The sequence below is a fragment of the Rhamphochromis sp. 'chilingali' genome (genome assembly GCF_963969265.1).
Source record: "Rhamphochromis sp. 'chilingali' genome assembly, chromosome: 9".
Classification (NCBI taxonomy): Eukaryota; Metazoa; Chordata; class Actinopteri; order Cichliformes; family Cichlidae; genus Rhamphochromis; species Rhamphochromis sp. 'chilingali'.
Window position 1 is genome coordinate 20,373,391 of NC_137936.1, and position 23,498 is coordinate 20,396,888.

Sequence of the window (23,498 nt, forward strand, 5' to 3'; positions counted from 1 at the left end):
TGACTGGAGCAGCCAGAGACTGAACCACCAACCTTCCTATTTAAAATCAAAAACTCAACACCACTGAAATATATATAGTTTATTTACAAGAAGACATAGGTTTATATTTTATACAATATACTTTTTTCAGGAAGGCACTTAATCAAACAGTCGATGCAATTGCCAACAGGGGTAAGGAAGTTTCAGCTGGGTAAAAGGCACAATTTAAAACGTGAGGTAAAGACACACGGAGGACAAACACACCAACAAGACACATAGACGCTTTGAACGACAGACAGAAATGATTTTTTTTACCCCGACATATGATTAAAAAAAAAATAATAATGAGGGCGTAGGAAAGTTAATGTAAAACTAACTATAAATGTTCAATAAAGCTTCAACAGGTGTACTAAAAGAAGAATCAGAAAGATGGGAGAAGCTATAAGCAGAAAAACAACACATTTTTGTAAACAGCTAAACAAAACAGGGACATTCCAACTATTTTCTCAAATGTCCACCAAAAAACAAAAAACCTTAAGCTAAACGGTGCTGGTGAAATCAGACCATTAAAGGACAGCGCAAGAGCACCTAGGCACAATCAAATCTACTCATAATTATAGACAGATTGAAGATGAAAACATGGGAGCATCTGATTTAAAGCTATAGAGAAACAGCTGATCAAGTTAGTGTGAAGAGACGACCTTTTTGGACACTTCATTTACACTTCAGTGGTTACCCGACTATTTAAAAATATCGATCCTACTGCATAGCAGAGTGTGGGGAAACAGGAGATTGTAAAAATATACACATTTTAACGTTTGTTCTTCCAGAGTGTGCTGTCAGAGGGAGTGAGAGTAAGTGCAGCAAATGAGTCTCCTAACAGTTCCCCTCTTACTTTCTTTTTTGAAAAATTATAAATCTTTCACCACAATCGTCCTGTCCGTGGAATGTTTGGAACCTGAGTGTCTGCACGTTTTCTTACAGCTCAACTAAACTGCACCCATCCTGACTTGACAGCATCTGTACTGGAGCTGTGGATGAGAGGGGTGGGGTAAAGGATGGGAGATTGATGAACACACACAGAAATAAAATAAAGAAATCAAACAAAGATGGATGGATGTAACGCTGAGGCACACAGAGGTATAGGTGATGTCTTACTTGGAACCCGCGGATGTGAAATCTCCCCACACGTCGGAGCTGGGCTGGGGTGCAGGGACGGGCGAGCCGAAGTCTAGAAGAGGAGCTGGATTTGGAGACAAAAAGAAATCCGTGTTGGTATAAACATCGTTACAGTTAGCACGTATTTGTGTAAAAAGCTGCTGCGGTTGAGAAGCATCGTGATCACCGGTGTTCGTCTGTGCAAGCGGGACTGTCTGTGCTCCTGCCGGAGGTGGCAGGATACCTCCAGCCTTTGCTCCAGGTGGAGGAGGGAGCAGGCCACCAGCCATGGGCCGTGGTTTGGCACCACCTGCGTCCTTCTTCTTGATGTTCTGTAACAGAGAGTCGTATTTTTAAGTATTTGACCTCTTAGGCACTCAGTTGTGCAAGGTTCAAACTTTGATTAACAAAAGTCGTAAAACCGTTTTATCTGTTTGGAAACACAGGAGTCTGTGAGGTACAACAAGTACTATTTTTCTTAAAAGACAGAGTTAAATAATCAAGTTTATGATTTTTCATGTAATTGAGCAACTTTGATTCCTAAAGACTGGAAATAATCCAGAAACTACGCTGACAATCAGAGTGGTGACTTTTCCCCTACAGTGCTTTAAAAGCCTGTTTGAATGCTGAGGCATGATACATTCATTAATGTAAACGAGTAACTTTTTTAAATCCCTGGGAAACCTGTCGCGTCATCATTCAATCTGCAATCTTCCGCTGTGTGCTCACCCCGATGCTGATTTTGATGGTCTGTCCCTCTTTGAAGCTCAGGTCCAGTTTAGGGGCTGCGCTCTGAGAAGCTTCCAGTTTTGCGAGCTCACCTTCTTGTTTGACCCACCTTTAAAAATTGAAAGCAGAATAATTATTATTGCTAAATCAATCTGGTTATTGATACACATAAACAAAAATTAGACTAGAAGTTAAGATGCTTAACTTCTAGTTACATTTGAACCATTTCAGTCAATAAGGGTTGACTGAAATGTCAGACATGTCAGAAAGCCTCTTCCCTTTAAAAAGAACTTAGTAACACAGCTTGGGGTTGTAAAGTTGCATCTAAACAAACCCCAATACCTCTGGAACAATGTCTGCTGGAAATAAGAGACACAAGTGGAGCTGTGTGGCAAAAGCCCCAAACACAACAGATCAAACACCTCAGTTGAACTGTGAAGCACGGAGGTAGAGGAGTGATGATGTGGGACTCAAATAAACCTAAAGCTTGGCCCAAACTGGACAATAAAATTAAAATAAAAAGCTAACGTAATAGATGGCGACTTACTTAAAATGGTCTTGTAAAGCGACATTGAAGTCAAATGAGTCTCCACGATCAGCAAAACCCAGACCAATAAAAGCATGACGTCCTTTAAGGGGGGAAAAAAAGGATATTTATACAGTTAGTTCACAAGGGTTCAACCTTACATCTATAAATCACAACGCACATACTACAAGGCACACAGTTTACAGGAAACTGGGACTATGAGATTACAAAAGTTAAGTTGTACAAAACAAATACTGAGATTAAGTCAAGCTCAACAAAATGTGGAGCATGCCCTTAACGAAACAAAACATGCCGTTCCAAATACTTTGTCTTACCGTTGCCATCCTCTATCCGGATCACAAAATACCTGCTGGAGTCTGTTACTGCTTCCACGACACAACCTGGATACTGTTCGACTGGAGCTTGTGCAAACAGCTCTCCTGCAAAGAGTAAATTTACACCAAACAAAGCCCCAGGGTTATTTTCTGTTACCAACAAGCTGTCAAGTTGAGATGACTGAATAAAACAAAACAAGACAGCAAGGTTTCTGAAAAGGAGCTTTGATAACCCTGTAAAAATATGTCATGCTGTAATGTAAAAGGTTGACCTGGTAACAATCACCGAAACTGCAAACTGTTTTAATGTATTCCCAAAACCCTTTAAACTATTTTTGCTGGATGTAATTTGTGGTTCTATACGTGCAGCTTTATATCTCAGTGCGCAACAAAGACAAAGGTAATCTAAGTAAAATAGTTCAAAGACACAAGCTAGTTCTTAATAACAGGACCTACTCCTTTGCATTTTTGACACTCATTGGCTACAGGTTGCAAAGCAACCATGAAAGTCAATAACATTTGTTCACACAGCTATGGTCAGAAGGTTGCACACACACTCATTGTGGCCATGAACGTCACAGTAATTATGGCTTTTAATGGTTTATTTGATTTGTTCCGTTTCCAGGGGGTAATGATTGTACAACATAGACCTTTATAGACTCATTGTATTGACCAATACTAAAAATAATGGGAAAGTCCAAAGAACTCAGCAAAGATGTGAGGATTCTAAATTTACACACATTGGGAAGGTCTCTACTAAACAACTGTATGCAAGTGCAATTGAATAGTTTTTTGGATGTGTCACCACTTTGCCAAGGACTGGAAGAAAATCCAAACTTTCACCCTCAGATGAGAAGAAATTGGTGAGGATGTTCAGGAAAAACCCAGAAAGCCCCAATGTTCAAGCGTGCCATGAACTGACATCTGCTGGAACAGCATTGCTGTCCATAGTGAAACCAGTTTTACATCACCACAGAGAGGACGCCGACCAAGAAAGAAGCCCCTGCTCCAAAATCAGCACTTTCAAACTCGACTGAAATTTGCAGCTCCTCACACGGACAAGTAAAATGCCTTCTGGAGAAAAGGTTTGGGGTCAGATGAGATAAAGACTGAGCTGTTTGGCCACAATGACAAGAGTTATGTTTAGAGGAGTAAAGCTGGGACTTTTAAACTGAGAACATTATACCAGCTGTCAAACACTGTAGTGGTAGCATCATTCTCTGGAGCTGTTCTGCCGCCAGTGATACCAGTACATTGCACAAAGTAGATGGAACAATGAAGACAGAGGACTACCTCCAAATTCTTCAACTTTATCTCGGATCACTTCAGATCAGATCAAGTTTCCACCCTTCTTTCCGGAGGGTCGAAACGTGAACATAGTTGGGTGTTCCAAAAGGACAATGTTCCCAAACACACATCAAAACTGGTTTTGGAATTGGTAAAGCAGGCTAACATTAAGCTTCTGGAATGATTTTCCCAAAGCCCCGAGGTCAAGCCTATTAGTAGGGGTGCATGTACATATTTAAAAGAATTCTAATTATATTCAAGCTTGCACATCCTAAGGTTGTTTTTTAAAGTAATTAAGGATGTATACTGTGTAATCATTCCACCCTGGAACACGAACAGTTCAAAGAAATCATTAAATGCCCCAGATTACCATGACATTAACACTCATGATTTACGTGAACTTGTGACCACAAGTGTATATCGTCAAATGCAGTTGGATAAATCCACTAAGAGCAGAAGACGTCAGAGCCAAAGCAGGACAGGTCAGCTAATCACAGCCTGTTCGCAATGAAAACAAACCTACAGGACCTCAGCATAGAAAACTATAGTAACTATGAGACTCCTTTCTAGGTGAATCATGCTGTTACACTTTACCAGATCCCCTTTGCCAAATCCCACTTTAAATACTGGTTTTGAACCATATATTTAAACCGTCAACGTATTGTAAGACACAACTATGAAGACACAAACCTAACTGTTAACTAGTTACTACAGTCTAGTTTGGGGTTTACTACCAATTTTTTTCCTTCTTCTTAGTCTTCTTTCTTACTTCTCTAATTAAAGCAGTCCTTTTTCTGCCTACCTGTATTTTTATCCTCTAATTTAATGTAGGCCATCTTTCCTTTGGCAGTTATTTTCAACCTTCCACTCCACGCAGGTTCATCCAGCTTCCAGTCTGCAGCACTAGAAAAACAGGAAACACATATCTACTTGTGAAAGTGGTGTAATCCTCTATGAAAACAGCTGACCCAGTCACTGCCAGCTGCTACTTTTGATGGAGGAAGGGAAATGAAAGCTTCAAGTCAGACTAAAATGAGACATGAGCTCTATCTACTCTTACAGATGTTAAAGCCATTAAAATGTAGTTGTTAACTGTTGTGTCTACGGCATTAAAACTGTGTACTTATACAACTAATTAACTGAGAAAAGAACTTAATGTGTGATTTTCCCTTTTGTAAGAAGACGTTTTCAACAAATTGTTTAGGAGCAAAGACGTGACTCCACTAAAACAAACGACACATTTCAAACTAAGACACTAAAAACAAGAATAATTTTCTACTAGCGTTAAAGTTGAGCATCTGCATCTATCATTGGACAGATACTTAAAATCAACATTTTGGCCGGCCAATCAGACCAAAGCTACAGCGTTACATCTGCGTGTCATCGACGTGAGAAGTAAGCTTTTAAACGCCAACAGGTGCAAGTCGCAGGTAAGACGACAGGATGTTGAAGTCCCATTTCCGTGAGCTGATACAGTTAAAATTATATTTTTATATTAAAAGTATATATTGGCTACCCGTAAAAGCAGTAATCGAATGACAAAAACCTAACAAACTATCCTGACAAACTGCTGTCCGATAATGGGCGCATACCTGCAAAATTAGCCCGCTATCAAAAGTCTGGCTGCTCTCGCCAGTTAAAAACATTAGCACGTACCGATATCCGCGGTTAGAGGCCCGCGGCGGGATCCGGTAAACATGGACCTCTGGCTTTACACAGAGCATTGACTCGTAGCTGTTGTCTTCTGCCATCTTGTCAAGTTTCGCTAACCCAAAACCAACTTCCGACTTTCAATGGACCCTCGGCTCTGTCCTGCTGAACCAGGCTAACCGGACCTTAACAGCGCCACCTCCGGCCAGGATGTATAAGCGCCTAAAGAGTACGTCACAGTCTGTCAATAAGAACTTAGAATAGCCTAGAAAGAACAGTATAATGTATATAAATAGAGAAAGAACAGGAAGTTTTCCATAAGAACACTGAAATTATTCTCCTCTTATAAAAAATGATACATATCGTATTTCAATCCTTCTTACTGTGCGAAATGTATTAGAAGCCAGTGAATTCATGTATTTCCTTCCTGATACAATACATTACTACACAGTACTAAATAACACAAAATATGCATTATGTGAGGTTTGTCCTAAAAATCATTTTCATCTCTTCATGCCCAGTACAAATGGGAAATATTACAGCAAACTAAACTTTTTTCAGTGATTGTTTGAAGACAAACTGGTGACCCAATCTTTGAAGTGTTAAGCAAATTTTCCTGCATTCCCTCTAATATTAGATTAATTTGTCACCATGGGGACAGTCATAGTAGCAAATTATTTTCATGTGGGTTGTTTTTCCATTGAGGGTGAAAAGCTAGAGCAGAAAAAGTCACATGTTTGTTGCATGTTTTCCCAAAAGTTCACCGGATGCAGTGGATAGTTATAAACAGATCATGGATCTGATCATGGATTGTTGGTGCCTCCGCACACGCAGACTGATATCCCTGAAGTCCATCTTAGACTGTGCTGATCCAGTGCCCCCTTCATTATTCTGAGCAGCATATGAAAGACTACTGTGTTTTCTAAAATAACAACACATGAAGCAAGTTGTACCGCTGAGTGTGTTTATTAAAGGGTGTTCAAATTTAATGAGCTTTTTCCCCCTAAAGCTTCAAAACAATGATGACATAAAATGAGCTTCACACTAGACAGGTGGCTATGAATGACTTCAGCAAAGCATCATGGGTACATCACACAGGTACAGGATGACTATTTCTCCTTTTCAGTTTAAACTGATTAGAAACTGATTTTGTTACAATAATTGAATAGGATCCCAGGGAACGCTGTATTAGTAGCACATCATCTAGATGTTGTAGGTCCAAACGTCCTCCTTTTCATTGTAGATAATCTCCTAAAACAAAAACTTCTACTTTTTGAAGCAGGAATAAGTGGCACAAATGCAACACTTCCAGCCATGTTGATAAATGTGCTCCTGTGCTGTGCTGCAGTTTACTTGTGACATAAATAACCTTTCACAGAAAGCTCCAAATATGTATGAGCACTACCTGCTGGAGAACGTGTGATGGAGACCAAGGATTGTTTATCTTTTAAGGCATAACAGCGTAGAAAGGTTGAAAACCTCCCGCAGGCTCATGTACTGTTTACTACAAGTGTCAGCACTGGTTATTCATCAGGATTTGCCTATACTATCATGTTATTGCAGGCAAACTCTTATTTTAAATTGGTCCCAAACAAGCAGACCACACTGTAAGATGATATTAGGTAAAGAACACCATTTTCTTTAAGGTTTCCTGGCCCTGGAAGAATATTTGCCAACACAAAACTTTAGATGATATCCCCATCTAGGCTGAGCTTGAAATAATTATTTCTGAATAATTAATACAACTCTTAACTGTAGGTAATAAATCAGCAAACTGCAGCCGGTACGAAAACCCACCAAAATCATCATCAACTCCAGAGCTGAGCTGCTCCGAAACAGCAAAGGAACAACACAGGAACATTTTTTTTTTTTTAAACACACTTTAAACTTTCAGTTCATGTCTTCTGCCAATTAGATATAACTGAATATGACACGACTATGCAGACTACATCTTCTAGGCTCTTACACACTACAGATCACCTGACTTATACGTACTATGTGTCAGAAATGAAACACATGAACAATATGAAGTGTTTAAAACCATATGTGAACAAAAAGAAACGGCACAGAAAAAGGGCAACATTTTAAAAGAGAAAGAAAAAAAGGGAGTAATTTCATCATTATTGCTTAGATAAGCTTAGATTTAGTGATACTGTCCTTCAGCTCTATTCTTTTTGGCCACAGGCTGTGTGCCCACCGGGCATTTCTTTAAGGGCCACTTGTGCCTTACAGAGGATTGTGGACACTTGTGGCCTGAGCCACTGCCATCGACTACAGTATTAAAAGCACACTGCTAGGCACCAAAAGGCTCCATCAGTACAATTTTTTTTTATTTTTTATTGCTGCTCACTCAAGCTGCTGAACACGCAATAAATTTATGGCACCGTCAAGCATTTCATTCCAAATGAACCCGACAAATTAAGGCCAGTACCCCGGTGGATACCCAGCCATGACCCACGCTTCATCAGTGGAAAGGCCACCTCGTGTGCTTGCCTTTTCTGGGGAGGTCCCACAAATCTGCAAGCTCTCCGTATTCTCCCTGAAGAGACAGACACCTGATGTCCTGGCACTCGGCCGGCCAATCAGACCTAAAATCATAGGGCACCTCATGGTACGTCAAAGTAACACAGTGTGTAGGAATGTGAGGCGAAAGCCTGCTCACAGTGTGGAACACAAAGGATTTCGGATCTTTGGCTGATCTCTGCCAGCCCCTTGTAAGCTTCCACAGAGGGAAAAGACAAGGCAAAAGGCAAAGACCACACCAGTAAGCAGAGAAGAGAGAGGGTGGAGAAGTTCATCTAAATCCATGCTACATCTTCAAATGTCTAACGTCTGTCAAATTTTATTTCGTCCCACCGCTCTGCTCTTCATACCACACACAACACTCCTCACTGCACCCTCTGTGCCCTCTCAGGAAGACATCCGTGTCTTGAATCAGGCAGCTCCTGCCTATCTGCACAGTCGGAAGCCTGAGGTGCCATCCGGGCCGTTGGGTTGACGGATCACGTGATTGTTTGAACGAACTGGTTCCAGTGGTTGCTGCACACTCATACAAGCTGGCCTAATAATGGTAAGAGAAAAATTAGAATACATTACAAAACAGTGTTTTTCTCTTTTAGGTGTCTTCTTCAAAACATTTTGTTGTCACAGTTGATTTTGCAGACATTACAACTCACCTGTCCTTGCACTGATTGTCCTGAGGCGTCTCTTCTGAAGAAGCACTACCCAAAATCCTCCTTCGGGCTTCTGCATACTCTGCCTCTCTCTGGGCCAGAGACTTCATCTGCTGAGCGGGACGAGACGAGGCAGCGGGGTTTCCTGTGTTGCCGTTATTTGTAGGGCGCTTTAAAATTCGGATTTGAGGTGGTGGTGCTGCTGGGAGAGAGTCATCTTGGACTACGACAGCAGTTCGTATAGGTGAACTGGCTGATTTCAAATTGGACTTTCTGCAAAGATGAGAAAATCATTAGTGTTTGAAGAGGTCTGGGCATGTTTCAAGTTAATTTCATTTCCTTAGTTTTAGTCTTGCCAATAAAGTTTTAAAAAAATATTCACAAAGATATTGTTGGGGAAAAAAGAAGCAGAAAGCAGTAACTTTGTCTTCTGGTTACTTACTTTGCTTCCTGATTTATTTTCAGCTTTGCCTCAAGTCTTCTCTCAATTTCCTGAAGGAGGAAATATAATACATATATACAATAATTAACTCGATTTCTACTTTTGTCCTCACATCATCCTGTATACCAAACATGTTCACATTGTAGAGATACACCTATCAGGTATTTGGACCGGATATCATTCCAATCCTGGCTCAATTACCCTACTACAATCACTCTTAAGTGACAACCAAACGCAGCAGAGCAGGTAAAACTTTTCTGTGTGTTTCAGACTTTATTAAACCTTCATCACCAAAGACAGCCTCACATGCAATTGATCAAATACCTTATGCTGGGAAAGTCTTTGTTGCTATAGTAAATGTGCAGTGTTTTAGCTTTTTGTTGGCAGTATGATAATTATTATAAACTAACTAAATACACACAACCAGATGACAAAGTACACAAATGTGAAAGTATCCAAAACATGTTGGTGCACAGGAGATAACTGAAATTTGGATGTGTATTTAACAGTAGAGGAGAACCTAAAGATAGTCTTAATATATGCATATATATGTTGTCTTGCAGTTTTGATTGTGACCTAATTGCCCCCAAAAATGACTGCTGACCAAAAAGAATGCAAAGAGGCTCATCTCACATTTGCCTAAAAATAGCTTGACGATACCCAAGACTTTTGGGAAAATATTCTGTGGACTGTAGAGACCAAAGTTCAGTTTTTGGAAGGTTTGAGTCCCGTTACATCTGCCATAAAACTAACAACGCTTCCTAAAATCAACATAACACCAACAGTCAAACATGGAAGACTGAAGGAGAATGTCCTGCCATCAGTTCATGCCCCAAAGCTCAAACTCACTTGGATTATGCAGCAAGACAATGATCCAAAATACACAAACAACTCCAGCTCTGAATATGTCTAATATTAAAAATTAATTTCTCAATTACACTCTACGTGAGTGTAACAAATATGCAAAAGTAGGGCAGAAAACTCTTCTAAACAACACATAAAAAGGCTTACCAATAAAGCTGAGATCCATAGGTAGTGTTTAGCTGATAAAAACAAAAAACTTTTTAAAAAAGCTACTAAACTAATTGAAACCCCCTACAGTCACAAACTCAGTGTTTCGAGGACACTTAGGTGCTATTGCAGAGAACCTCAAATTAGATCACAAGTGACACATTACACTTTAGCACAATCAAATCTAGCAGGGTTCATTTTTTTGGGAAACACACAGAAAAATGTATGTGTACAAACCAGCGGCTGTTTATAAAACTATTTTCTACAATCAGTGGCACACACTAGACTGCGAAGGTGCTGACACGGTTCATTTCAGGGCACATTTGGGGGGGGGCTGCTGGAAAAAGCTGAACATGTTACGATATTGTTTCTACAATGACGTTACTCAGATTATTTCCACAGTTGGATAAATTAATTGATGTGATGGTGTGCTCAGTCCCGTGTCAGCACGGCCTGCAAGACTCAACCAGGAAGTTCGGCTGGAAAAAAAACGCTAATGTTTTTGGGCGCAGGAAGCCTCTACTCTATCGACAGCTCTTGCACTGTGCCTGGGTGCTGTTACATCCCTGTTTAGCACAGTATGTTAGCGTCTCTCACCCCGCTGTCCGCCGCCTCTTCCCAGCTTTCTGCAACCTCTTCATCCTCCATGTTTAAACGGGACTGCTGGGTAGCTGGTTGGCTCTCTTCGCTTCACCGGCTAAATGTACCCCACAGTGGGCATGAGACGACGGCAAGCGCTCAAGTACAAACCACAGGGAGCTCCGCCACTGGGTCCCTTTTTATGATGAGATAAAAGCTGGATAAACAAATTCCCAAACCTTTACCCCGGCCTCGTGTTAGCCTGCTAGCTTAAAGCTACACTCGGAGCAAACGCCACCAGCTGTCTGCTGTTTAAAATCCTCAGTAAATGAACCCCGGTCACCGCTGCTGCTCACACGGAAAACAAACACCCTTGGACGTTATGTTTTTATAAACCGCTGTCCCTGCAATGCTTTAATACTTAGCTTCACTACACCTCTCAAGTTTAACCGTCAAATCGAAGAAGGGAAATGACGTCATAACGTAAGCTACAGGTAACGTCAACCACAGGCTGCCTCCAAATGGAGTGGTTTAACAAATGAAGGCGTCTGTACCACTGTTATTATAATTTTGTTATTCATAATTAGTTTTATTTTTTATATCGTTTGGACGTTTTTTTGCTTTTAATTCTGTTTCATTTCAGTTAGTTTCCAGCGTGAGTTTTCTTGTTTTACTTTTTTATCTTTTTGAAAGTGTTTAGTTTTAGTTTAGCTTCTTTTAGTTATAGTCTTGGTTTCAGTCTTTATTAATTAATATTGTACTCTGGGAAAATTTTGGGAAGAAAAGTACATACATAACAATTAAAAGAACGTTATGATAACAGTGACTCGCAGCCTTATAGACATCCAAAGTCTCAATAAATACATCAATCAAAGTCTCATCAGCCAAGTGCAGACTGCTTTTGGTAAAGTTTTGTTTGCTTCTTTGTTTGAACATATGAACTCTTTTCTCTTTTATTAAACATCACCCATCTCCTGTTTCAATCTTCTGAAGAAAACATAACATGATAAAACATTTATTTCCATTACATTCAAGAAAAGGCAGACATTTCTACACCTAATATCTTTAAAATATGCCCCAAATCACCCTGAGACAAGAACAGGCCAATTTCTTTATTCATTGGATGATTCAGTACTTTGCCTTGACAGCAGTACTAATGCTGACCTAAGACAGCATAAGTACTGCTGCATAGTTATGCCTTCACCTTCTACTGACAGAGAATGGTATCAACTGTTTTCTATGACAGATGTTTTACTGTCATTCAGTGACTTTAATTGTACCTTAGATACAGAAGGTTTAATTGTGAATTGTGAAGGATAAAAGTATTCAGGTTACATGTAATGATCACTAATAAGGAAATGTTCGTATTTTGGTGATATAAATGTATTTTTCTAATCACAACAACAGGACACATTTTATCCTTTCACTGTTTTAAATAAATACAAGATACAATAGGTGCTGGAAACCAGTAAGCTTCCCAGATTGCGAAGACTGCCAAACTCTTGCATTGGAGTGAACAGTATAAACCCTGGGGGAGAGGTTTCTTTTTTACAGATGTGTGGGACGAGTTGTTCTTTCCCGAGCCCACGGAAAAATGTCATCCTGTGTGAAGATGCACAGGGGAAAGCTAGACTGAAAAATGGGTCTGTTGAACCTTCAGACCAGCCAGTACCAGCAGGAAAAAAAAAGAAGCAAAAAACAATTAAATAAATAAAATTAAAGCTCAAGTTCAGGAAAACGTGGTATGCATTCAAGCTGCAACATTTCATTAATGTAAATTCAGCAAAAAGAAACTTTTATTTAATTTTTTACAGCAAAATTCAAATCTTAACTCAACACTGTTACAACCTCCAGCAACTGGAAAGCTGCGAAAACAACTAAACAACTAAAATTTGGCAATAAAGTGCACTTTTGCTACAACTCTGAATTATGCCATATTCAGAAGTTTGCAGACGACACGGCCATCATGGGGTGTATCTGGGATGACCAGGAAGAGGAGTACAGGAGCCTGGTGAGGAACTTTATCGCATGGAGTCACACAAACCACCTGAAACTCAACACTTCAAAGACCAAGGAACTGGTTGTGGATTTCGGGAGGTCCAGACCAGGTCCACTGCCAGTTCAGATAGAGGGAGAGGAGGTGGAGGTGGTCAACACATGCAAGTACCTCGGGCTGTGGGTGGACAACAAACTGGACTGGTCATGCAACACACAGCACCTGTATAAAAATGGCCAAAGCCGACTGTACTTCCTCAGGAGGCTGAGGTCTTTCAACATCTGCAGGAAGCTCCTGAGGATGTTTTACCAGTCGGTGGTCGCAGGAGTACTTTTCTATGGCGTGGTGTGCTGGGGGAGCAGCACAGCAAAGAAGGACTCATCCAGGCTGGAGAAACTAATCAGGAAGGCGGGCTCTGTGGTCGGCATGAAGCTGGACACTCTGGTGACAGTGGCAGAGAAGAGGACCTTAAAGAAACTGATGGACATTATGAACAATGCCGGGCATCCTCTGCACACGGTCGTAAACAATCAGAGGAGCCTATTCAGCGACAGGCTGCTTCTCCCAAAGTCAAAAACCAACAGACTTAAAAACTCCTTTGTCCCACACGCCATCAAACTGTTTAACTCCTCACTGGAGGGGAGAGGGAGGAGAAACAGGGGGACAAGGGAGGGCGGGAACAACTGAGCTGTAGGTGCTTTTCTACACTGTGAAATATTTGTTTTTTGTTTTGTCTTTTTTTCTTATATTCGACTGTGCAATAATCACTGTGCAATATACTCACTCAAATGAGTAATCCTATTTATCCATATTGTATATTCTGTATCTATATATGTGTATATATGGTGTATTTATGCTTATATCCTTACTCTCATTCCCCTTAATGTATCTGTAACATGCAACTTCTTTTGTGCTTTGCTACTGGAAACTGAATTTCCCGGAGGAACCCACCCGAGGGATTAATAAAGTTTCATCTAATCCAATCTAATCTAATCTCTAATCTTTTCATATATTTATATATTTATTTTTCTCTTGAGGAAAATCTCCCCCAGATATGTTTTAATTCAAACTTTATTTTGGGTATCTTCTTACATTATGTTGTGTATCTAATAATGCTGCTGTTATGAATGTCAGGCTTATTTGGTAAGACTTCTGTTCTTGTTTTCTGTTTTTGTTTTGTTTTTTGCTTCAATAAACTATACATATATATACAAAATACATAAATATACAACTATAAAAACCTTAACAGTGGTATGGAAAGGTTTTTCTGCAACTGAACATTCTTTTAGACTAAAGACTACATTTTGAGTTAGCATTTTAAATTTTAGACTTTTGTAGTTATGGCTCTCCATTTTCTTACTTAATTACTCAAAATTTCAACTTAGCTTTTAATTTAAAAAAAAGTAATTAATAATTGAATGGCTGAAAAAGGCTTCCATACCACGGTCACACACAGCGTGTTGCCCTGGGCGGCTGTTTGGGGCTGAGGACCCACCCTGGTACCACAGACGGTTAGCGGCTACCGGAGCGTCGCTGAGCTGCGGAGGAGGTCGCTGTTCACAGCGGAAGATGGCGACTGTTTGGAGGCTGCAGAGGAATCTTTGGAGCTGATAACAGGGAGGAGGAGGAGAGGAAAGCTTCACACTCAGAGCCCTGAAAAGAATACGTCTTAAACAACGGTACAAGACAAATCTGGCGTAGTCACCGAGAGAAGCTGACAGCGTATAATAAAGAAGGAAACTGACATTACACATAGCCTGTGGTTGAGCTAGCGTTAGCAAAGATTATTAGCAGAAGACTGAAGGTTTCGACTAGCTCGTCAGTTAGGAGGGTGGTAACACCAAATAAGGATGCTGACCTGAGAGGATGTCGTGTCGACAAGACAGCTAAGAAGTGAGCGATTTTATGCTGTTTAAAGCAGAGGTGTTGTCGAGAAAATGCACCTTTTCTTTGACACCGCTAGCCAAAAGGTTCTTTTTCTGTTAGCTAACGTTAGCTTGGATGCTCATGACAAGTTGACTAGCGTTAGCCAAAGCTAGCACAAAATATTTTTTCTTGGTCACAATACGGTACCATTAGCCGGTTGGTTAGTTGGATAAATTGCAGTTTGTAGCAAAAATCAAAGCTCAGTTAGCCTTATGAAATATGACGTTACTTCCCCTAATATCGTGAGTTAGCTTTAGGCGATAATTAGCACTAGCTACCCAGTATTGCATTATAATGTGATGGCTAACGGCAGCTAATTAGATGTAGCTAATGATATAACTGAAACGTCCGGTGTGGACAGACCAGATACTCAAAGAAAGGACTCCAACCGTTCTAAACAGTGGATATCACACTTAAGGTCGTCAAGCGCTAATTTTATGCTGATTGCAGCTTTGCAGTGTCATTGGGTTTCTTGGCTAGGAGCAGATCTCTTCCAATTTAAAGCCTTCACCCTCTCTATGTTTAGGCTGAGTGAATCAGTCATACAGGCATCTGTAAAATGTGGATTCCAGTAAGAATGTGTAGAGCACAATTAAATCTAGTTGATTCAAAATAGTCCCCTTAGCATCAATAGCCTGTCTCCCAATGTCTCAACAGACAATAATGTCCCGTTCCCCTGACAATGAAGATGGAGGAGGACATGTTGCCATGGATACAGAGGATGAAGGTTCAGAGCCTGCTGGGATAACGGAGGAAGTGGAAGCAAAGATGGGGTCCTCCTGTCAAGAAGGGAACATGGACAGTGGTGCCAAAGGAGAAGGGAGGACAATGGTGGAGCTGCCGGAGGAAGTTCTAGAGTATATTCTGTCCTTCCTCTCACCTTACCAGGAGCACAAGACCGCTGCACTCGTTTGTAAGCAGTGGTACCGTCTCATTAAAGGTACGCCGCTCATGTTTGCATAATATTTAATCATAAGGTGGATGCTTGTTTATCTTTGCTTAGAATCTGCTTTCTCCACTTTTCTGCCTTCTGTTTCTTGAACACTTTCTCTGCTAACTAGGTGTTGCCTATCAGTGTTACCATGGATTTTTGAGAGCTGTCCAGGAGGGTAATATCCAGTGGGAAAGTCGCACATACCCATATCCAGGAACTCCCATCACTCAGCGCTTTTCACACAGTTAGTATATGACCCTTTTACCATGGTTCATGTCAAAAGCATTTTGTCCCACTTATAGGTTGGTGTGTCTATTTCCTACAAGTCAAAATAAAATGCCACTTCATTTTTATGGATCTGAAGCCTCTAAATGTTTGGATGTAATTTAAGGTATGGATCAGATTATAAGTTTAATGTACAGCAATTAAAAAGGGCTTTCAGTCTGTGGTAGATGACTCATGAAAAGAGCAGCATCAGACATTTAATCCACGTATAGACTACTGCTCGTCTTAAAATAGATTATTAGCAACTTCATTTTTTTTCATTTTCTTTCTTCACCAGCTGCATTTGAAGTGAAATGTTCTTTCATCAGTTTTGTTTTGAAATCTTAAAATGCTGATTTGTGCTATGTCACTGTCATAATAGGCCACTTGGAGTAATACAAATATAAACCCTTTTAATTACAGTGGTTTAAATGTAGTGTCAGACAAGCTGTTGGTGCCATCTCATAAAGAACAGGATGATCCTTAAAGCATTGTGTGCAGAGACTTTAACTATACACCCTGGGTATTTATTCTCTCTTCTTGCGGGTTGCAGGTGCATGTTATTATGACTCAAATCAGTCCATGTATGTGTTTGGGGGTTGCACTCAGAGTAGCTGCAATGCTGCCTTCAATGACCTATGGAGACTTGACCTCAACAGCAAGGAGTGGATCCGCCCTTTGGCCTCAGGTAACAATTTCACAGGCTGGTAAGAACAACACAAATCAGAGGTTGTAACCCCTTTTACAACTGTTCTGGAAACAAGTAGCTTCTTATGTAAGGGGAGCTGTGTGGGGACAGTTTCCTTGAAAGGTTGAGTTGGCTCTCTGAGAAAATACTTGTAGGAAGTGGAGTGAGATAGTATAAAGAGAAAAAGTCAGCAACATCTGGGTGAAAATGTGATTGGGTCAGAATTTCAACCTGGGGAACACAAGCTATGATTTTTAGATACATTTGGGTAGTTACAGTTTGGTTTACCTAGATATCCAACATAGTTGTCTGGTTACTGTTGATGTGGGTGGGTGGGGGACGGGGATAGTTCTCCAACCAGTCTCTAAAGTGCAACCTACCTATTTGATGTATTGCTATGGCAACATAATGGTTCTGCCTTGGTTTATAGAGTGTAGTAAACAGTTCAACATGTTTTTAATGGTCATTTAAAGTGTCCCCGCTACAGCACAAAGTTTGACAAAACTGTTAGTCCCATCCATGGTGGCAATTTTCTCATAATTACTGCTCCCATAATTCTCATTATGTTAACATGTTTTTAATCTTAAAACTGATTTTTCATGTTGAGATGCCAGGTAAATTGTTTGGTTTGGATGAGTTTAGGTTACAGATCTGCCTGTTTATATTTGTTTTATTTTCCTAAATGTAATTATTGTATAATTAATGCTACATCCTTGAGGTATAACATCTCATCTCACGGTTTGGGTCAAACTCCACTCTTTCACAATTTTCTGTCAAAAATCTTTGAAGACCAGTCACCCATATTCAGCAGGACATGCTAGAGAGAACAATAGTCAGATGCTTAATAGCAGATTTAATTATACAATGTATGAGTTAAAGCAAAGAGGAAACAGTTTCTGATATGTATGTGTAATTGATGACTTATTTAAAAATCTGGCATACTTATTTTCCAATAATTATTGTTTTATTTCCTTTAAACAGGCTCTTATCCATCTCCTAAAGCTGGAGCGACTCTAGTGATGCACAAAGATCTGTTAGTGCTGTTTGGGGGATGGACTCGCCCCAGCCCTTATCCACTACACCAACCAGAACGTTTTTTTGATGAAATCCACACCTACTCTCCTTCAAAGAACTGGTGAGAAGGAGTGACTGACACATGGTGGCCAAATATGAACTAGTTTAAACATTTCATTATTAGTGTCTTCTTTTTCCATATACTTTGTTTTTTCCTCTGTCTCAGGTGGAACTGTATAGTAACGACACATGGACCTCCACCTATGGCAGGCCATTCTTCATCTGTAATAGGAAACAACATGATAGTGTTCGGGGGATCTTTAGGAGCACGTCAGATGTAAGAAGGTTTTATTTGTAATTGACTGCATGCAATTAGAAAGACTAGTCTAAATTTTTGCTTATTTAAACTACAGTGGTGTTAATAGGTTGCCATTGTAAAGGCTTCGCTTGGTTGGTTAACACATGTGAAACAAATTAAATTAGATCTGAAACAATGTGTTGTACAGACTGTGATCTTAGACGGCAGTAATCACTGTTCCCAAGTACAGTAAATCTTCCCACACTCGACTCTCAGGAATTATATTTCAATATAGATTACTAATCCTTTTAGATTTAGATGTTATGAACAGGGATGTATTACTGAATGAAAATTTCCACTGGTCCTCTTTTGGTTATGACAGGAGTAATGAAGTGTGGGTTCTCGACCTGGAGCAGTGGTCCTGGTCCAAACCGCCCATATCTGGACCATCACCACACCCACGAGGTGGCCAGTCACAAGTAAGGCTTCAGTATTTAAACAGGGATGCTTAATCATTTTAACAGCCCTGTGGAAGTTTTGACTTTGACTTGTCTCTTTGTGCATTTACTAAAGGTGCCAGAAAAGTCCATCTATGTTTTATATGTGAAATAAATGATGCTCTTCAAATGTTTATTCATTAGATTGTGATAGACGATCAGACGCTGCTCATCTTGGGAGGATGTGGTGGTCCGAATGCAGTAAGTTTTATTCTTTCTTTCCAGTTTTAAAACAGGTCCTTTAAACATGAGAACTGATTTGTTTTTTTTCCCCCTAATCATAGCTTCTTAAAGATGCCTGGCTTCTCCACATGGATGCACTACCATGGAGGTGGCAGCAGCTGCAGGTGGAAAACGAGGACCATGGGGCCCCAGAGTTGTGGTGTCACCCAGCATGTAGGGTGAGTGTGTGTGACTTAGCCATCAATTAAAGGTGTGTGTTACAAAGCACGTAGGTTGCATGTATAATATACACTGCATAATATTATGGTCACTGATGCAGGTTCTGACAAAGTTGTTAGGATACACAGAGGATCACAGTTTTTGCACATGGGGCTGTATAGCTGCAGACCAGTCAATGTGTTCATGCTGACCCCTGTCCACCCCTGCCACAAAGAAAAAATGGGTCAGGAATGGTTTGAGGAGCTAAAAGGCGAATTTGAGGTGTTAACTTGCTCTCCAAATTCCCCAGATCTCAATCCGATCGAGCATCTGTTCAATGTGTTGGACAAACATGTCCTACACATGGTGGCCCACCTTACAGCTTACAAGACTTAAAGGACGGGTGTAGTCGAGTGCATGCCTGTGGGTGGGTCAGGGCAAAAGTGGGACCAACACAGTATTAGTAGGGGTGGGTTTTTATAATCGATTCATCGATTAAAATCGATTCTGGCTTGGATAACGTAAAATCGATTCATTAAAATCCTGAATCGATTTTTTAATATAAATTTATTTTGTCCGAAATGCCAGAATCTCTGGTGACATCTCACAAAATTTCAAGAACCACCAAACAGTAAATGAGAGCAGGTACAGGGATTCTGCACATAGACTTAAACACACAGCGCGACCCGCGGATCAGAATCAGTTAGATGTCGCCTTTCTCACAGTCGGGGCTGAAAGCCGACAGCTCGCTGATCCGGGTCCGCGCTTTGTGTTCACGCCCTTTATGCGCTGATTCTAAAGCTGTTAGTTTGATCTCTCTCCAAACAATATTGACCGAACCAGCAGCTAAAGAAGATCCAAACGCTTCACATAAACATCGTCATGAATTCACTCTTTTACTGTTTTGCTTCCATTGCGATGCGCAGCTCTCCCTCTCTCCCTCCCCCTCTCTCCCTCCCACCCTCTCTCTCTCTCTCGAACAGTTTCGCTTTCTTCATTATTCGCTTGCTTGTTATGCACAAGTCTACTGTTGTTTACAGCGCTGTCGGCCGCTGTTTTTTTTCCCTTTTACATTCTTCCGAAAAGAAAACCTCATTTCTGCTGTTCAATACTGAACAAATTTAAACTTTTTAATATTATTCAAAATGCAAAATGCTTAGCCGTGTGTCTAATAAAACCGCTGTAACATCAGAGGTAATGTTCATTAATTAATGGTTTTCTTTCGTTTTTGATGTACTGCAGAATATTTTTATAAAATCCCAGGCCAGGAAAATCACCTTCATGTTTTTCTGTGTTTTATCTTCAGCTACTTTGACACAAAGGCATCTGCTGTGATGCTCACACCTTGGATAAAGTCTTGCGAGTGTCAGCTTCCTTTTTATAGATACAAAAATATGTAAATGTTCTGATCTGAATTATACTTCTGACTGTCAAAATTTCCCAGATTTAAATCGAATCGAATCGAATTAAATCGAATCGTGGATCGAATCGATTTGGGACCTTGTGAATCGGAATTGAATCGATTCTAGAAATCAGTGACGATACCCAGCCCTAAGTATTAGGCAGGTGGTCATAATGTTATGCCTCTGATCGGTGTATGTTTAAGATAATCTATATGGCACTTGGAACAGGTTACCTTGAAAGTAATCTGTAAAGGTTGAGACATTTGAAACTGATTTTTTTTTTTTTTTTTTTTTTTTTTTTTTGAAAACTCTAAAACAAACGTTCCCTGGTCAGTTCTGCCTTCATCTTAAGGTACTGTTGTGACCAGGTTAAAAACAAAAAACATAAAGTCATTCTTTGACTTTACCTTCAAAATACCTCCTTAACCCAGTATGTCTCTTTATAGTACACTCCTGAGTTTTGTGAATACTTGTAAACAGTGTTCACTAATGCTTCTTCTTCCCAACTTGTTCTTTTTTTACACACAAGGTGGGCCAGTGTGTGGTGGTCTTCTCACAGGCTCCATCTGGGCGGGCACCGCTAAGCCCAAGTCTTAACTCTCGGCCCTCCCCCATAAGTGCCACACCTGCCCCTCTGGGCCCTGAACCTCCTTCCCTGCGCTCTCAGTCTCCCGTTCGGAGCGGTGCTGCCGGTGTTGTTCTGGGAGCTGTTGAAGAGGCTCCGTGTGTAAATGGCCGATGGGGCACTCTGAGACCTCGGCCTTCAGCGAGAGGTGGTGCCAGAGACGGGAGCCCGTCCTCCTCTCAGCAGCCATCTCCTTCACAAGGCCCAGAAAGCCCTCCTCTTCCTCCCTTAATAAATGGATCCTCCCCTTCCCCACGGACCAGCCCAGCCCAGGCTGCATCTCCTCCCTCTCGTCCTCACCTGCCTTCCTCCACTGACTATGGATGGGAGTCTCCCCCCTCTGCTGCTCACCATCCTGAGGTCCCCAGCACCAACGGCCTGCATACACCTCCCTCAGGCTCCCCATGCACCCCACCAGGTGCAGTGTCCCCTGCTGCCTTACGACGAGGGCTGGAGGCAGTGAAAAACAAATCTTCCTCATCTGTACCGTCTTCATCATCATCGTCTTCCCTTCAGACACAGGGGCCTTCTCCTGGAGGTGGAGCAGGTCCTCCAGGAACCCCTCCGTCATCCTCCTCCAGTCCTCCTCAGGTGGCTGGAGCCGATGGACATGCTATCCCGCCTATTGCGAGGCGTCTCGGTCATCATCCGCCGCAGAGCCTGAACGTAGGCAAACCTCTGTACCAGTCTCTCAACTGCAAGCCCATGCAGATGTATGTGCTCGATGTGTCCCGAGCCAAGTCTGCTGGGGTAGTGTCTTGGAGAGTTTATGGGAACGGGACTCCACCTGCAGTCACAGGACCACCGGAGACCAGCCTTCACACTGTGGTACAGGGCAGGGGAGAGCTCATCATCTTTGGAGGCCTCATGGACAAAAAACAGAATGTGAAATACTACCCTAAAACCAACGCCTTGTACTTTGTACGCGCTAAAAGGTAATGCAGCTCCAGACGGGATTGAGAAGATGTTCATCCTGTGACCACACAAGGGAACTGACACACAAGGCCTTTTTCCTGTAGGAAGGATTATGAATAAAGAACATAATCATTGCTAGATATTTCACTTCAGAAATTCACTATTTCCCCCTTCTGCCTACTGCAAGCATTCAAAAGAAAACACTTTAAGTACACTTTGATAAAACCATTTTCTTGAATGAGAATCCTGTGAGTGTGTGAGTATGAGACCACAGTGATGGGAGAAAATTTGACGACTTTTTTTTTTTTTTTTTTTTTGTTCCCTAGAAGAACAACCAGAAAATTTTTATTTTTTGTGTCATCATCCTCTGAACTCTTAGAGTACGTCTGGAAGAGCGGACGCTGTTGACAGAAACTGTCTACCTGCTTTTTGTATCACTCTTTAAGCCTGCAATGTTTACATTGAAAACAGTGTGAGTGTGTGTGTGTATGTGTATGTGTGTGCACGATGGTGGTTAAAAGTTGTTGATTAATGTGTGTGACGGGGGCTACAGTGGATGAGAGATGTGGCACTGTACTATGAATATAGTTAAACAATAAAGGCCTCCATGTCTGCTCAGTGACAGTCTCAAAATTCTTGTTTGTCTTTAAACATTGCTGCTGTTGTAGCTTAAACAAGCTCAGCTTGCAGTCATAATTGTGTTGAAGCTTTCGATCATTTCAGCAGTTGTCATCAAACTGGAGAATAAACTTTGAAGTTACACAAACCTAAGGAAACAGCTGAAACCATTAATGTGAAGTTTAATTTTTTTTTTTTCTAATAGTTAAATACTTCTTCACTTTAATTAGAAGTCGAGTCAAAATTAGAATCTTTAACTTTTATTTCCTCTGATAGGCAGGCAACAGTAATTCAAATAGCCACTGATTACACATGATGAATGCACAAACCTTAAAGCAGATGGGCTACAGCAGCATACGACCACACCGAGCATCACTCCCAAGAAGAGGCACAAGTTTGCATGGACTCGCTAAAAATGGACAATAGAAAATTGGGGAAAAAACACTACCTGGCCTGTTGACTGTGGACTTATGCTGGGACATTAAGATTAGTAGGGCTTTAATTTGGTGCAAACAACATAAAAGCATTAATCCATCCTACCTGATATCAAAGATGATAAAGGCACCTTGCTTGTACTGGGCTAGAAAAGGGGGTCTAGCCCAGTACAAGCAAGGTGTACTTGATAAAGTGTCTGTTGGGTGGACAAAAAAACATAGTGGTATACATTTCAACATTGTGAATTCAGTAGTGGTTTCACATCTAAATAAGGTGGGTTTTATATGCTTAGGATTTTCTATGAGTCTGTTGTGGCCAGTGCGATCCTCTATGCTGTTGCATGCTGGGGGAGCAGGCTGAGGGTAGCAGATGCCAACAGACTCAATAAACTAATCCGTAAGGCCAGTAATGTTGTGGGGATGGAGCTGGACTCCCTCAAGGTGGTGTCGGAGAGGCGGATGTTGTCCAAAATAAAGACAATGTTGGATAACACCTCCCACCCACTCCATGACATGCTGGTCAGTCACAGGAGCACGTTCAGTGAGAGACTGAGATTACCGAAAAGCACCACTGAACGACACAGGAAATCTTTCCTGCCTGTGGCCATCTCCCTGTACAACGCATCCACTTAACAC

At 41.0% G+C, this 23,498-nt stretch overlaps 3 protein-coding genes across 3 annotated transcripts; 1 reads left to right on the plus strand and 2 right to left on the minus strand.

Moving 5' to 3' along the window:
- Positions 1–64: 64 nt before the first annotated feature.
- necap2 (NECAP endocytosis associated 2) lies at positions 65–5,828 on the minus strand. Its single transcript, XM_080890375.1, has 8 exons — positions 5,671–5,828; positions 4,817–4,917; positions 2,728–2,832; positions 2,414–2,495; positions 1,867–1,975; positions 1,325–1,469; positions 1,138–1,222; positions 65–1,010 (listed from the first exon to the last, which is right to left on the minus strand). Exons 1-8 carry the CDS (start codon positions 5,763–5,765, stop codon positions 965–967), a joined length of 768 nt encoding a protein of 255 aa, XP_080746501.1. The 5' UTR covers positions 5,766–5,828; the 3' UTR covers positions 65–964.
- A 771-nt stretch (positions 5,829–6,599) lies between these two features.
- On the minus strand, positions 6,600–11,329 carry LOC308401917 (SUZ RNA-binding domain-containing-like). The gene is made up of 4 exons (XM_080890376.1): positions 10,888–11,329; positions 9,280–9,329; positions 8,841–9,110; positions 6,600–8,725 (listed from the first exon to the last, which is right to left on the minus strand). Exons 1-4 carry the CDS (start codon positions 10,936–10,938, stop codon positions 8,614–8,616), a joined length of 483 nt encoding a protein of 160 aa, XP_080746502.1. The 5' UTR covers positions 10,939–11,329; the 3' UTR covers positions 6,600–8,613.
- Positions 11,330–14,357: 3,028 nt separating this feature from the next.
- fbxo42 (F-box protein 42) lies at positions 14,358–22,126 on the plus strand. Its single transcript, XM_080890374.1, has 10 exons — positions 14,358–14,544; positions 15,449–15,731; positions 15,853–15,969; positions 16,543–16,677; positions 17,659–17,812; positions 17,918–18,028; positions 18,372–18,468; positions 18,631–18,687; positions 18,771–18,887; positions 20,800–22,126. The coding sequence occupies exons 2-10, from the start codon at positions 15,455–15,457 to the stop codon at positions 21,832–21,834; spliced, it is 2,100 nt and encodes a 699-aa protein (XP_080746500.1). The 5' UTR covers positions 14,358–14,544; positions 15,449–15,454; the 3' UTR covers positions 21,835–22,126.
- Positions 22,127–23,498: the final 1,372 nt, after the last annotated feature.